The sequence below is a fragment of the Thermobia domestica genome, chromosome 5 (genome assembly GCF_964235325.1).
Source record: "Thermobia domestica chromosome 5, izTheDome1.hap1.1, whole genome shotgun sequence".
Classification (NCBI taxonomy): domain Eukaryota; kingdom Metazoa; phylum Arthropoda; class Insecta; order Zygentoma; family Lepismatidae; genus Thermobia; species Thermobia domestica.
The window spans coordinates 19,550,908-19,567,170 of NC_137458.1; the positions used below are offsets into that span (position 1 = coordinate 19,550,908).

Here is a 16,263-nt window from a genome sequence, read left to right on the forward strand (position 1 = left end):
TTTTATATTTTCTTTGACATTATTTTCCCATGCTTTCTTTTCTTTTCTTTTCTTTGTTTATTTCCTTTTTTCACATTATTTTTCATATTTTTCCACACTTTGTTTACTTTCTTTCTTTTCTTTTTTACATTTTCTTTGACATTTTTCCATCTTTGTTTTCCATCTTTCTTTTCTATCTTTGTTTCGTTTTTTTTACATTTTTTCGCATTACTTTTTCATACTTTCTCTTCTTTTCTTTGTCTTACATTTTCTTTCACATTATTTTTCCATGCTTTCTTTTCTTTTTTTTACATTTTCTTTTACATTATTTTCCCATGGTTTCTTTTCTTTCTTTTTTCTATTTTCTTTCATATTATTTTCCCACGGTTTTTTTTTTCAAAAATGTCTTGCACTAATTTTCCTTGTACTGTATCACGAACGAAACTTTCAGAAATTGAGTTTTTGCACCGTCGATTTCTTCCCTCCAAATCGCTGTCGAAAGTAAAGAACAACTCTGAGTAAAGAAAGGAGCGATAGACTTAGTTCGGATTTTACCAAAAAAAAAAAAAAGTGCATTCGTTGTAGCGCTTGTTAAACTAACATTTATCCTGTAAAGCACACTAAACCCAATACGTGTAGCGCTGTTAAACAATTTAAACATAAAATCGATTTCTGGAGCGTTGAAAATAAAATTAATAATTCTTACATTAGCATTGAGAGTAACTACTTTGGAAAACAGCCAATAACATCAGAGGCAGAGAAAACTAATTTCTCTTCCACTTTCTTCTGAAGGAAAGTATTTAACACCTCTCCTTTACATACAATTGTGTTCAGGGTGGATCCACGCTGAAGACAGTGGAGATGACTCCTACCAACTCCCAAAGGCAGTTATTAAAAAAAAAAAAAAAAAAAAGCTATTTTGTAGACCTTTAAATGGCCAAATATTGTATTGGAAAAGCCATACGAACATAAAAGTACGATATATGTACGTACAAATGTTCATGTTAGTTGGTGTAACCCTTTTAAATTATGATTTTTTAAAGGTAAATTATAGACTTTCAGTCAAGCAGCTACAGCATCTTCCCTATTTATCCTAGGATCATGGTTCGTACCTCATTCTCTTCAGAACAAAACAGCCTTTCAAACAATATCAATTACATTTCCCTATCATGTCCCTGAGCTGAGAAATTTTGAGAGAAATCGAATTTTTTCTTATTTTTCTTCAAATTTCGAGCCCAACTGGATGCCCCCTATGTTCACGCACAGATTTCAAAATCAACTGAAAAATACTAATGGGTATACTAAATGTATACAAAATTTAAAGTTTCTATCTTGAATAGTAAGACGCGAAAAATATTTACCAATGAGCTAAGAACATTCCCTAAAATGCCCTAAATGACCCTAAATGACCCAAATGTAATATAAAAATTTGTGGAGAAATCCCAGTTTATCCTAAGGTCAAAATAGAATATCCTTTCAAATGGTACCACTCACATGAGGTTATCATGTCCCCAAGAAGGGAAATAGGGAATTTTGTTGAAAAATTCCTTTTTTCCAAGTCTTGACCCTTCTGGACCTCTCCCCCTCTGTTAACGCTTAGATATATCTCAAAATCATCTGACAAAACTACGGGGAATATTGAATGTGTGTAGCTACAAAATTTCAGGCTTCTATCTTGAAAAGTAAGATAAAAAATATTTACCAATGTGCTAAAAATATCCCCCACAAGACCCCAGATTCCCGTATAAAAATAGGATCTCAGGTAAAAATTTCCTGAGACATCCATATGTATCCTAGGATCATGGTTCGAACCTCTTTCTCTTCAGAATAAAACAGCCTCTGAAATGGTACCATGTCTCCATCATCTATCTGAGTCGGAAAAATTGTTGGAAAAAGGTTTTTTTGTTTTAAAAACCCCATTTTTTTTTTACTTTTTGCCCCTCTGGATTCCTCTGTGTTAACGTAGAAACAAATCAGACAAATCTAAAAAACACTAAGGGGTGCACTGAATGTGTGTTCAAAATTTCAATCTTCTAGGTGCAAAAGTAGCTAGCCAAAAAAATAATGAAAATATGCCTAAAAAAATTAGTTTGTTTCAAGTTATGACTTCATCATTCGATGAAAAAAAGGCGTGAAAGCGTAAGTAACGTGTTTTACAATGCCTCCAGGCTTAGAAAATCAAAACAAGAATGACGTAAATTGCATTATTAGTACTTTTTAATAGAATAACGAAGATACTACAATATTATATACAATTTTAAGGGTTAACGGAACTTGCGGAAATATTACAAACTAATATATAATAGGGAAAGATAGGATCTATTGCCTGCTACTTACCTAATAACTGTTCTCAGCAGCGTAGATCTAGCCTCATTGTGGAACGCTATAATTACTCCAACACTAGGTAGTCCACTTAAATTGTAGTCCATCTCCTTGCATCTGAAACACACATATAAACCACATGAAAAGTATCTACCAAAATGAAAGATTCAAATCTATCAGTATTTCTTCCCCCAATTATATCCTATAGGATAAAGGACATGGCTGACTAATGGAAATGAATAATTGTGAAAGAAATGGTGGAAACAGGATGTGAGACGAAATGGGAGAACCTGAATAAAAAAAAAGCAACGACACGATACTATACAGCACAAACACGTTAGAGATAAAGAGGCGGTAGAGGTAATGAAATTTCCTTACTCTTAAGTCTTACTTTAGAGCTCACCAGCAATTAATTTTAAGATACATTATATTATCTTTGTAAAACAAAGAATAACAGCCCCCTGTGAGAATCGAACTCACGACCCCTGGTTTACAAGACCAGTGCTCTAACCGCTGAGCTAAGGAGGCGTTAGAAGCGATGAACTTTGGTTACCCACATGTCTTACTTTAGAACTCATCAGCAATTAATTTTAAGATACATCATATCATCCTTGTAAAACAAAGAATCACAGCCCCTGTGAGAATCGAACTCACGACCCCTGGTTTACAAGACCAGTGCTCTAACCGCTAAGCTAAGGAGGCGTTAGAAGCGATGAACTTTGGTTACCCACATGTCTTACTTTAGAACTCATCAGCAATTAATTTTAAGATACATCATATCATCCTTGTAAAACAAAAAAAATCACAGCCCCCTGTGAGAATCGAACTCACGGCCCTGGTTTACAAGACCAGTGCTCTAACCGCTGAGCTAAGGAGGCGTTAGAAGCGATGAACTTTGGTTACCCACATGTCTTACTTTAGAACTCATCAGCAATTAATTTTAAGATACATCATATCATCCTTGTAAAACAAAAAAATCACAGCCCCCTGTGAGAATCGAACTCACGACCCCTGGTTTACAAGACCAGTGCTCTAACCGCTGAGCTAAGGAGGCATTAGAAGAAATGAACTTTGCTTACCAACATGCCGTACTTTGAAACTCATCATCAATTAATTTTAAGATGCATTATATTATCCTTGTAAAACAAAGAATAACAGCCCCCTGTGAGAATCGAACTCACGACCCCTGGTTTACAAGACCAGTGCTCTAACCGCTGAGCTAAGGAGGCGTTAGAAGCAATGAACTTTGGTTACCCACATGTCTTACTTTAGAACTCATCAGCAATTAATTTTAAGATACATCATATCATTTTTGTAAAAAAAAATCACAGCCCCCTGTGAGAATCGAACTCACGACCCCTGGTTTACAAGACCAGTGCTCTAACCGCTGAGCTAAGGAGGCATTAGAAGAAATGAACTTTGCTTACCAACATGCCGTACTTTGAAACTCATCATCAATTAATTTTAAGATGCATTATATTATCCTTGTAAAACAAAGAATAACAGCCCCCTGTGAGAATCGAACTCACGACCCCTGGTTTACAAGACCAGTGCTCTAACCGCTGAGCTAAGGAGGCGTTAGAAGCAATGAACTTTGGTTACCCACATGTCTTACTTTAGAACTCATCAGCAATTAATTTTAAGATACATCATATCATTTTTGTAAAAAAAAATCACAGCCCCCTGTGAGAATCGAACTCACGACCCCTGGTTTACAAGACCAGTGCTCTAACCGCTGAGCTAAGGAGGCATTAGAAGAGATGAACTTTGCTTACCCACATGCTTTACTTTGAAAGTCATCAGCAATTAATTTTAAGATACATCATATCATTCTTGTAAAACAAAGGATAACAGTCCCCTGTGAGAATCGAACTCACGACCCTTCGAGTTCGTTTATTCCGTTAAACAACGAAGGTGTGGGAAGAGATTTGATTACTTGCTCATGAATATCTTAAAATTCTGTCTGGAAAATTGTGTGATCAGATTATTTAATAACAAGTTTGAAAAACAATTATATACAAAGGATAATATTAATCATAGTAATTAATAATGAAGTTTGATTTGCAAAAGTTATATTGAAAGTGGAGATTAATGAACAACTAATATTTTTTTCTACACATGCATTAAATGTATGTTATTAGTTTTAGAAAATAAAGGACAGTAAATACTACATACAAGCATATACTACGAAATTTAGAGAAATATTTACTCTTGCAGTTTCCCGAAACACGTTCATTATCATTAGGTGCAGTTTTCACTTTCTTGAATATATCGAAACACAATACTTCAAATCACTCCACAGTCCAGTTATACAAAATAATCCTAAAGCCTAGAATTACCTTGAATTCACTAAATTAATTGTATACAGGGTTATTATCTATATATATAAAAGAGAACGTACAAATCCTTTGTGAACTCATCACGCTAATACGGCTGAACCGATTTCTTTCATTTTTGGGGGGTTGTTAGGATTTGGACCCTAGATGGTTTTTATCATATCACTTTAATTTTTAATTACCAGTGTCTTGAGATAATGGACCATTGAAGTCTCCATAGTTCATCATAGGTAAAAATAAACGTATGTATATGCAACCCGCATGACCACGTGACTCGGCGGGTTAACATAAATGACAGGCGCTTGCAATTTGAAAGCGAAAAAGTAAAAATTATCTAAGTAACAAAGTTTATTGCGTTCCGGGGTGACCGCAGCGAAGCGGGGTGAACGCTGCTAGTAAATGATTAAAGCGATTTCATAAATTCACTAACAAAACTCAGCAGTAACGTAGAAAAACTTAAAAAAAAAAAAAAAAATGTTTGTGACAGGTGTACTTCAGATTTCTCCCACGAGAGCGCAACAGTGAGTAGTGAGGCAAGATGGCAACAGGCGGCGAGATGTCCATCGAATCACTAGGGGCACATATCGAATATTTGTAATTGTTAACAAAAACTTTTTTAGTTTTTCTGTAAGTGAAAAAAATTATCTCAGTACAATAATACAGTTATTATAGAGTTGTGAAATCGCTCCAATCGTTTATAATAACCCGGTATAAACTCGTACACCCCTCAACTCCACTTCACTCCTATATTGCACTGCAAAATTATGGAAAAGATAGTTGTTTCATATTACTCTTTTTTTTTTTTTTTTGATCAATATTCCTTGCTATTAGAAAGAAGAAAAGACGATTTAGGAACTGTCAATTTTTGTGTAATTAAAGAATAACTTGTGAAAGACGTTTTTTTTCTTTCTTTTTTTCCTTTTGCGAAATGTTCTCTCAATTAGTTTCAAAGTGGCTAACTTTGAAAGTACGCTTGAATTGTTGCACTCCAATAGGTTAATTTTTAGGCCATTTTCCGCGGCAATTAAAATGCAATTCCTGTATCTTTCTTAACTCCACGGGAAGACAAATAACCAATATGAGCTCACGCAATGGTAAAATATTATATGGCACAATTTTTTCCCCTATGAACCAGTAATACAAACAAAAACTTTATATTTCCGAATGAAACTTTATACGTTGATGGGTTACTTCAAAAAAGTGGGATGCAAGCGCCCCCCTTTGCCCCCCTAATAGCCGCCCATGCATCGTATCATCCTCACAAAAGAAAAAAATGACAGTTCCTCGTGAGAACTGCTTTTAAAGGACTCTTAACCATTAAGAATGGGTTGAGTCTGGATTGTTTCGTTGACTTACATACCCACAAAGGAAATTACATTTATGAAATGTTACCGTTGTGCAGATCTGTATTTTAAATCAATTAGACGACAACATGCTGACTTCGTGTCTCTATCTCTTGAAAGGAGGGCAAGCAGCCAGGTTTAGAAGTATGAATCCTGATATATTTTACACTATGTTAGGAAGCTTCAAAAAATAGACGTTTGGATAAAACGAATGAAACCTTGTCATGTCAGACCAGTCTCAAGTTTCCTGTAGAGTTAAAGCCGACATAGTGCAACGTTGTGTTAATGCACAGAATGAACAAACTTCCTTGTCCAAAATTTAACGGCAAATATTCTTACTCAGAATAGGGAGAAGTGAAATTCCAATAAACATACTGTTCGTCCATAGGTCCAAGCAGTGTCGTGCCGTGGAAAATTAGCGCCCGGGGTGAGAGTATACGACGGCGCCCCCGTACATATGAGTGAGGTCGACAAACCAGCCGCGAAGCGCCACCATGGTTAATGCCACGCGTAAGAAAATTTTAAAAATAAACCTTACTTTTCCTTGATTTTAAGCACTTTTTAATGCTTTTTTCTTAAATAAACGGGTGGGGCGCTTTTAGCAAGTGTCTGACGCAAAAAGTATAAATGTGACCCTGGTCAAATTAAATGTTACATTGAAAAATACTGCTGTTGATCTAAAATATTCCAAGTAATTTTTCCTTTCTCTTTTTTTTTCGTTCTTTTCTTTTATTTTTCTCCCGAATTTTGCGCCCCGGGCTTTCGCCCCCACCTCCACGGCACGGCATTGGGTCCAGGTTGTCGAAAGTGTGTGAAATCAGATTTCAAAACTCAAGAATCGATTCTAGGTGGCCAGGGCGTTTATTTATAAGATTCTGGACATAAATCAGAATTATCTTATAGAGTTTATTTATTTGTTTATTTATCGAGTGTTATGTTTGTTCTCTTTAGAGTGAAGGGGAAAATGAGAAAGAAATGATGATGATAATGATGTAAATGGTAAAAGTAAAACAAATAACACTTATATTACTCTCAGCGGAATTCAAACCCACGACAGATCTTATGGTTATCAACCACTTGTTCTTGACTGGCCTCACGGTTCTGAAACTTTTAGAGATGAGAGGCCTTATGCAGAGTCGTTTTGGCGTATGATTAGCGTCATACTAAAGCTCTGACTATTGCAGCAAACATATGTTAGTCGAAACTCTTTAGTATGGTACTAATCACGCGTCAGAACGAGTCTGAATAAGGACCGAGATGACTACATTTCCTGATCACTGACAAAACTTGACCTTTATTGACTTTATCAAATCTGCTTTATAACTTAAACTAGAAATACAAATCACCGAAGAAAGCAACGTTTATTTTAAAATAACTGTGTGACAGTTTCGCCAACGAACTCAATATATTGGCTTCATCAGACACACTGTCTGATGTCTGATGAAGCGTCATATTCGTATGATTAGCGTCATACTAATGGCCTGACTACTGCCGGAAACATATGTTAGTTCTTCTTTAGTTTGGCCCTAATAACGCAATAGAACGACTCTGCATAAGGCCAAATATGTTTAATAATCGGTTGGCGAAAATGTTATACTTATTCCGCCTTATGCAAAGTCGTTCTGACGCGTGATTAGTGTCATACTAAAGGGTTCGACTAACTTATGTTTCCTGCAGTAGTCAGGTCTTTAGTATGGCATTAATCACGCGTCAGAATGACTCTGCATAAGGCGGAATAAGTGTAACATTTTCGCCAACCGATTACTGAACATATTGGCTTCATCAGACATCAGACAGACAGTGTGTCTGATGAAGCCAACATATTGAGTTCGTTGCCGAAACTGTCACACAGTTATTTTAAAATAAACGTTGCTTCTTCAGTGATTCGTATTTTTAGTTTAAGTTATTTAAGATAGCAAAGCTGATATGAAGCAGTTAGTTACTGCTTTATAAGTTCGCATTGCCCTTACCACTTAACCTCAAATTAGCTTTCAACGAGTTTGCCATATGTATTTTCCCTCTAATTCTTATTCTCAATAGCAATAACTGATTTTTTTTTATTTTTTAAGAAGTTTGCCGCCTTATGCAGAGTTGTTTTGACTTATATTTAGCGTCATACTAAAGACCTGACTACTGCAGGAAACATATGATAGTCGAACTCTTCAGTATGGCAATAATCACTCTTCAGAAGGAATCTGCACAATGCCCTTCGTTTCTATATATGAGCCGCTTACTTATTCTGTGATTCCATATTTTGACCAAAAAAAAATCTCAAGGTCAGCATCAATTTCGGCCAGAATGTAGGGAATCAAAAGTGGGGAATATTTTTCGTTTATCGGGGCCAAGGTGGTTCAGTGGACACTCGCGTGTTAGCTGCCCAAGAGGTAAGACGTCTTTCGCTGGTCGTCCGTCCAGTGTCGTATCGTGAGAGAGGCATTGAATGCGCCCAGTGTACTTTGTGTTTGCTTGGAATTTACGCTGACTTGATTCTAATATAGTTCAGTTTAGTGGTGACTAGTGACTTTATTTAGAATTATAAAATGTCTATCAAACGTGTCAATACATTAAAATTAGGATTTCCTGCGATTCCTAACCGTCCGTCCACAATAAAAATCCATGAGTTTATTCAAAATACGTTTAAGTTAAAGGAAGAACAAATACTAAGTATTGAGTTGGATATTTATCGTAAATGTGTGTATATTAAGTTATTGTCTGACTTGTTGTGTGACAAATTGTTAAGAGATCATGGTGATAGTGTTAAATTTCAAGATGATAGGGAACATACCCAGTGACTTTAGAATTAGCTGATCGACCTTTAACCTATGTGCGAATACATGCTATTCCCACGGAATATAGTGATAATGATGTCACGCGTGCCTTGCTATCTATGGAGAGTGTAAAAGTATAAAAGACGAAATTTATGACGATACTCATATTTATAAAGTTAGATCTGGACGAAAGATCGTGACTATGTATTTGTTTAAACCTATACCGTCCTTCCTGGATATTCGTAACCAGAAGTTCCTAGTAACTTATTTCGGTCAGTACTTGTTATTACTGCCAATCTAGAGATCATTTACAAGATCAATGTTTTCAGCGTCAAAAACGGGCCTTTGTTTCAACAACAACCATAGAACATACTGAAAGTGATAAGGAACGCTCTCGGGTTTCGCCAACCCAAGAAATTAATGTGGTTAAACCTGCTAATTTGCCTACTTTAACGTCAGATGTTGACTTTCCAAAGTTAATGACTGAGCTTACTACCCCTGTGATACAGGGCCGTTCTCTAAACACTACTTCGATAGTGCCAAAAGACAGTGTTCCTAGCCGACCATGTTCCGGAGAAATTAAGGAAAACGTCTCTCCCAAGGATATTAGTGATAGTCAGGACAGGACCTCATCTGCAGCCCCTCCAGCTTTACATGGTACTTCTTCACTGGCTGAGTCAGATTTTCCACGGGAACATCAAGTTGTCATTGAACAAGATACAAAGAAGCTTTTGATAGACAGTGATTCCTCCTCCACTAGTGTTGTTGATGGTGATCAGAAGCTAGAGTGCATCTATAGTGTATCGGAAGTTTCCTCTGTAAGTCCCATTTTTCCAGTTCAGTCCAAGGAAAAAGATCATCCTTTCTCCCCTGTGAGTTGTCCTAGTGGGAAAAAAGGATCAGATGCCCGGAATTCCCAGGAAGCCTCCCAAGACAAGAAACGGAAGAAAGCAGGAACGGCTATAGCTCAAGTAAAACAACCTAAGAAGACGGATCAGGGACCCTTAGAAGTATCACCTAGGATCATCCGGTCGTCTGTAGCTAAATTAGTGAGTACGGAATATCTACCTGATACCGCAGTTCCTTCTTCAGGTGAGTCACCAACAGTTTCTACTCCTACATAAACATTCAGAAACACAGTGCTTGCAGCCAAATAGTGGTCTGGTATTATGAAGTGTGTTGCTAACATTAGACAACTTCCTATAACAATATTTATGTGTACTATCTTAAAACTAACAACTATAAATATCAACGGAATACAATTGCCAGTCAAACTTGAAGCTCTCAATGACTTTCTACTTAAATCTGAAATAGATGTAGCTTTTCTCCAAGAAGTTGGTCCAAAGATTGTAAACGTACATCCATCATATAATGTATATAATAATTGTACATATAATAGCCTTGGTACTGCAATTTTGGTTAAAGAAGGCATCCCGCTTACAAATGTAGAATTACATCCTAATGGTCGAATTATCAAAGGTCAGGTTAATGATATAACTCTAATCAATGTTTATGCGCCCAGTGGAAGCCATAATAGAAAAGAACGGAATAATTTTTATGCAAATGAGGTAGCGCCGTTTTTTAGTGGCCCAAATAATGTTATCTTTGGTGGAGATCATAATTCAAGTATAACTCACACAACAGAACCAACTTACCATTATTGCCCTACCTTAAATGAATTGGTAAAGACTTTGTCTTTGGTAGATGTGTGGGACTTCAAACACCCAGATTTAAGGGGGGACACATTTATTACAAAAACTTCGAGCTCAAGGATAGACAGGATTTATGTAAATGATAACTTCAAATCACAGGTTGTTTCTGTATACCGATATCCCACGTGTTTCACTGATCATCTCTGTTTAATAATGGAAATTAAAATTAATGACCAGAAGATTGCTCGGGGACGGGGATATTATCACATGAATGAAAGTCTGCTCAATGATGAGTCATTTTGTCAGCTCTTTTCTAAAAAGTGGGCTTATTGGCATAAACAAAAGAAGTGGTTTAAAACATATATTGAGTGGTGGAATCAATACTGTAAGGACAAAATCCGAAGCTTTTGTAGGTGGTATTCCTCTGAAATTTATGCTGATAAGCGAAAACTTTATAATTTCTATTATAGATGTCTATTAGAGGCACAAACTGAAGCGATGACAAATCGCTCGGCCCTTATCTCTGTACGTAAATACAAAGCCAAATTATTACAATTCCATAAACAGAAAATGGAAGGGATTAGGTTACGTAGTAAAGTTCCAGGGTTTCCGGAAGAAGAACAATGCTCTCTTACACATGTGTTAACAGAAGCCAAACGTGGACGGAGGAAACTTATCACGTCACTCACAGATGCTCAAGGCTCTATTCAAACTACTCAGGACAATATTCGTAACACCCTATATGATTATTACTATCAGTTATTTGGGGTCGCTGCTGCTACCGGCTGCGAAAATAAATTACTTGACAGTGTGCCTGCAGTGATAAATGATGAAGACAATCAAATTTTATGTGCTCCGTTTACTAAAAATGAAGTACAAAGAGCTGTAAATGCTGCAAAAAAAAAAAGGAAAATCTCCTGGCCCCGACTCTATCTCTGGCCGTTTATATGTTAAATTTTGGGATATAATGGGCGATACACTAACATTGATTGTAAATGAATGGTTCTTTGCTTCAGAGACTATCAAGCGCCCTAATACAGCCGTCACGGTCTTAATCCCTAAAACTGTTCAACCATCTAATGTTAGCCATTATAGACCTATATCCCTTCTTAATACAGATATCAAAATTTTTAGTAGATGTATTAAAAACAGACTACAGGACTACATGGATAAGTTATTACAAAATTTGCAATATGTGGCTGTTAAACAGAAAACCATCTATCACCTTTTATTAACTATTCGAGATAGTATTACTATTTGTAATGATTGCGCTCTTAAAGCGGCTCTGATAAATTTAGATTTTAAAAATGCCTTTGATAATATTGAACACTCGTACTTATGGTCTGTTTTCAGAAAATTCGGTTTTAATGAACAATTTGTTACATGGATGAAATATTTTTATAAAGACGCTCATACGAAGTTAAATGTTAACGGTCACCTATCCAACAACATTCCCATCAAACGTTCAATAAGACAAGGTGATCCCCTTTCAATGTTGAGTTTTGCTATTAGCCTTGCTCCCCTGTTATATGCTATGAATGACCGCCTAACTGGTCTAAATATTATTACCCCTGCTATAAAGGTGGCTAGTTATGCAGATGATGTAACAGTTTTTGTCTCTTCTAAACTAGATTATTCTCTCATGATGGAATGTGTTCGTGAATATGAGGTAGCATCTGGGGCTAGATTAAATGTTTGTAAATCACATATGTTAAACATAAACAATAGTATTGATTTTAATGATATAGATACCGTCCCTCAGGCCGACAGTATCAAAATTTTAGGAATTACCTTTTATTCAAACATAATGCACACTATTGATCATAACTATACGAATATTGTAAACACACTGCGTCATTCAGGTTATGTAAATCAATCCAGAAATCTATGTTTATATTCTAGAGCTAAATTTATAAATGTTTATCTCTTAAGCAAAATCTGGTATTTGGCAAATGTATTACCTATGCCTCAACTCATAGGAAAACAAATTCAAAGTTTATGTGGTTGGTTTCTATGGAAACATCAGGTCTTTCGTGTTAAATATGATGTAATGTGTTGTTTACATTCACAAGGTGGCATCGGTCTGTTCAATGTGCAAGAAAAAGGTGCCAGTTTGTATGTTACTCGTCAATGACCTTGTACACAGACGAAGCTAATAGTGTAACACAACAACTGATCACTTACGTATTAGCACAAACAGACAGGAGTCTACCCCTGTGTATGGCTGACCTCCCTCAAAGCTGTAAGTACTTGGAAACTGTATTCGTGATTATATATATCTGTCTGAGCTTTTTGATTTTAAAACTTTAAGTAGTAAAAAGCTGTATGTTTTTAAAATGACTAGATTATATGTCCCACCTAAAATTGTGTTAGATGAGTGCTTGTGTAATTGGTCCAATATTTGGGCCAATATCAATGACTCGACCTTGAGTGTTGCCAGCAAATCTATCTGGTTTATGATTGTCCATAATGTTATTGATACTAAAGAAAAGAGAAACAAATATGGTTTTAGTCCTGATGCTCTTTGCAATAGATGTAACAATATAGATACGTTGATTCATAGAATCACGACATGTCTGGAATCCACAAAAATCTGGTCTCAGTTACGTCACTTTTTAGCCATTCTTACTCGTAGTTCGGAACGCAATATAAATATTAGCATAGTTTTAAGACCTGATTATCGTTTTTATCCCGTTAGTAAACAACATAGTGTCAATTGGTATATAGGAACGACCGTCAAATATATTTTTAATTCCAACTTAGAAGCAGGGGGAGCCTTCTATGTACAGTATTTACAAAAAGAATACTCCAAATTAGCAAAGGATGTACGTAATAAGCTATTTGCAAATTTTATAGCCAACTCATTGTTCTCGTAACTTCCTTTTTTGTGACAAAAGCATAACCACTTCAATGTAATCGATTCTTGAGTTACAATAAATTTTCTTTAAAAAAAAAATGGTAGAGCGTTCACCTCTGACGCATGGGGTCCCTGATTCGATCCCAGCTTGAGCCAAGTGAACTTGTGCGTGGGTTTTCTCGGAGTTCTCCCGTTTCCTTCCACTTTCTTCATTTCTCATCATCACCGTCTCCTTTAGCCTAACCGTGGGACGTAAAACTCAAAGATTTCATTTCGTTTATCGAGGTAATTTTCAACCCTGATATGGTAGAAATCAACCATTTCCGTTTCTAACGAACGCTTTAGCAAAAACGAAATGAAAATGAAATGAAATATTTCAGTTTAACTTCCCACGTTTATATCCTTCAGGGTAAGCGAGACTGTGATGAACGCAACAGAATGATGATGGAAGTATTGATGGAATGAAAAAGTGGGAGAACCTTTAGATAAGCCACAGGCACGATGTTGTCCACCACAAATTTACTTGGCTAGAGATCGAAAAAGGGACTTCACGCAACAGAGGTATCACCGTGCTATAGTAAGAACGATAATAGATAGCAAACATTTTTTTTTTTGCAATCAATTAAGAGTCTTCATCCCAGCGAAATTAAAATACCGCTAATTTTACAGTAATTATGTGATATCTTCAAATAGATAAAAGATTATTGAAATGTGGAACAAGAGCGCCCCAGAGAATATTATTTTGCGTGAGGAACCGTTATGACAAGTCACCTTGTGGCTTTCCGTTTTCAGCTGTTTAGAAACGCGAAAATAAATGCTGATTTTAAAAATGGCTCGAAATCGAAAGCAGATAAGTGAGTCGTGATAACGGTATCTCATGTAAAATAATATTGTCTAGGGCGCTCTTGTTCCACATTTCGATTATCTTTTATCTATTTGAAGATATCACATAATTACTGTAAAATTAGCGGTATTTTAATTTCGCCGGGGTGAAGACCCTTAAGGATTCCAAGAATATGTTTCATCTTTACCATAATCTTTCTACTAAATCCGGAAGTGATAGAAATCTACTACCACTTCCGGTTTCGACCTTAATTCAGAAAATATCACGCAACTCAACCAAACTCTTTTACGTTGTGTACACATGACACTGATACTTATTTTAATATTTTGCTATATCGAAAATTTGACTATATGGAAAACCCGAACTTTGATGGTCCTTAGCTTAAGAACCGAAGGCTCATGGCTTTTCTCGGGGTTTTTCTGTTTCCTCCCACTTTTTCTTCACTTTCATCACCATTGTCTCCTTTAGCCTATATAGCATAAGAGTGGGAACTAAAACTGAAATATATGAAAAGTAATAGTCTGCACAAAAAAAGAAGAAATAGAAAAAACATAATAACTAAGCAAATTAGGGGCTATTTCCATGCAAAGTTTGGTAGGGATCGCATAAGTTCTACACACCTTGTACGATATACGAACAGGATTTCTTTCAGAAAAAAATGTTCCGGGGGGCACCTTTAGTACTCGGAGGGGCACATATTATTTTCACACGTTATTATTCTATTTATTATATTTTAGACGTATTATTTATTTTCGTTTCCTCCGGGGGGAAGTACCCCCCCAAAAAAAAATGTATGGAAGAAACATTGTATACGAAGCCTATCGAAAAACTATCCGACTTCCATTGTTTTTGTGAAAACTACATGGCGTAGGTTGGCCACATTTTGCGTCATGAAAGAGGTGTCCATGATGTCTTTAGCCTACAGATGGCGTTACTTTCATTTACATCTTCTGTTGTAGAGGAGTGGTTATGTTGGGTACTCTTCCGTGATCTCGGCGCGGTTAAAATGATAAAAACATGGGTCTATGAATAGGACACGAGAACGAAACCTCAATTCATTTGTGGATACATCCGACTTCGCCAAATCTGACAACGCTCGGGAAAGCTCAAAGAATACCGCCAGATGCGTAGCAAAATCAAACCAACGTTGATCACCCGAAGAAAGGGCACAACCCTTTAAAAGGGACGACGAAAAAAAAACGATTGTTATGTTCTTCCACTGTCAAGGCAATGGGCAACATGAGTACGTACAGATACAAAGGATTATCCTTTTTTTTCGATAGACTTCAAAGCCCCGAAAACTGCACCAGGATAATGATTTCATTCATGCTGCTCATGTGGTTCTCCTTTGCACCACAGCACAAGATTTAGATATTTTCTCAGGCTCACTTACCAGAAAGAAATTTGCTTTCCCAGTCGAAAGGAGGTCTAGTGCAACTCGACGGCTACTTTCATCACTTCCCAATCAGGAGATCCAGGTCTGTTACGAGCACTAGAAAGGCTACCAACTCAGTGCGTGGAAGCAGGAGGGAACTAGTTTGAAGGGGATTAGAACGAAGAAAACGTGAGGTGAGTGTGTTGGTTTCTTCGGGACCATGGTCAGATACTTTTCCGAAAGCCCTTGTATATGCTCTCCTTGTGATGTTTTAACACTTTTGATCCTAAAACGAAACAGGACTTGGGGTAACTTAAAAGTAGTATCCGTGAGTCTGTTAAGAGTAAAATGTTCTGGCCTCCGAATTGTGGGATATATTGCAGGAATTATTATAAGAATTCATATGAACAATACGTTGCATAATGAAAAAAAAAAGTGAAGCTTCTTTCGAGATTTGAACTCGGCTTGCTGATTTCAAAGTGCAAATCACTAAAACTTTTCTCACTTCCTGTCTCTTCTTTCTTCCTTTCTACCACTGTTCAGGAGTACTGGACGTTACAAGGAAACGAAACAGAAATATTGTATATGTTATAGCCTCCGACTATCAGACGTATTGCAGGAATTATTACAAGAATAAACACACACAATACTTTGTATAATAGAAAGGAAAAAAAATCAATTCAGGTCCCACCGAGATTTGAACTCGGATCGCTGGATTCAGAGTCCAGAGTGCTAACCATTACACCAGGGGAACACCTGAACAATACTGTATGTAACAGCCTCCGAC

The 16,263-nt window shown here is 36.5% G+C and overlaps 1 protein-coding gene and 9 non-coding genes across 12 annotated transcripts in view; all 10 read right to left on the reverse strand.

The window, feature by feature from the left end:
* LOC145685768 (polypeptide N-acetylgalactosaminyltransferase 16-like) overlaps positions 1-16,263 on the reverse strand; it is a 257,039-nt gene that overhangs the window by 77,297 nt on the left and 163,479 nt on the right. For all 3 annotated transcript variants that reach the window (XR_014131483.1, XM_081758290.1, XM_081758289.1), the window contains exon 3: positions 2,317-2,418. Coding sequence is in view for 2 of the 3 variants with exons in the window: in XM_081758290.1 (XP_081614416.1) it covers positions 2,317-2,418 (102 nt within the window). In the remaining variant the exon portion in view is untranslated. The remainder of the gene's footprint in view (positions 1-2,316; positions 2,419-16,263) is intronic.
* On the reverse strand, positions 2,757-2,829 carry TRNAT-UGU (transfer RNA threonine (anticodon UGU)). Its single transcript has one exon. It is a non-coding gene; the product is annotated as a tRNA-Thr (tRNA).
* Positions 2,929-3,003, reverse strand: TRNAT-UGU (transfer RNA threonine (anticodon UGU)). Its single transcript has one exon. It is a non-coding gene; the product is annotated as a tRNA-Thr (tRNA).
* Positions 3,108-3,179, reverse strand: TRNAT-UGU (transfer RNA threonine (anticodon UGU)). Its single transcript has one exon. It is a non-coding gene; the product is annotated as a tRNA-Thr (tRNA).
* On the reverse strand, positions 3,283-3,355 carry TRNAT-UGU (transfer RNA threonine (anticodon UGU)). The gene has a single exon. It is a non-coding gene; the product is annotated as a tRNA-Thr (tRNA).
* TRNAT-UGU (transfer RNA threonine (anticodon UGU)) lies at positions 3,458-3,530 on the reverse strand. The gene has a single exon. It is a non-coding gene; the product is annotated as a tRNA-Thr (tRNA).
* TRNAT-UGU (transfer RNA threonine (anticodon UGU)) lies at positions 3,631-3,703 on the reverse strand. The gene has a single exon. It is a non-coding gene; the product is annotated as a tRNA-Thr (tRNA).
* TRNAT-UGU (transfer RNA threonine (anticodon UGU)) lies at positions 3,806-3,878 on the reverse strand. The gene has a single exon. It is a non-coding gene; the product is annotated as a tRNA-Thr (tRNA).
* On the reverse strand, positions 3,979-4,051 carry TRNAT-UGU (transfer RNA threonine (anticodon UGU)). The gene has a single exon. It is a non-coding gene; the product is annotated as a tRNA-Thr (tRNA).
* TRNAQ-CUG (transfer RNA glutamine (anticodon CUG)) lies at positions 16,159-16,230 on the reverse strand. Its single transcript has one exon. It is a non-coding gene; the product is annotated as a tRNA-Gln (tRNA).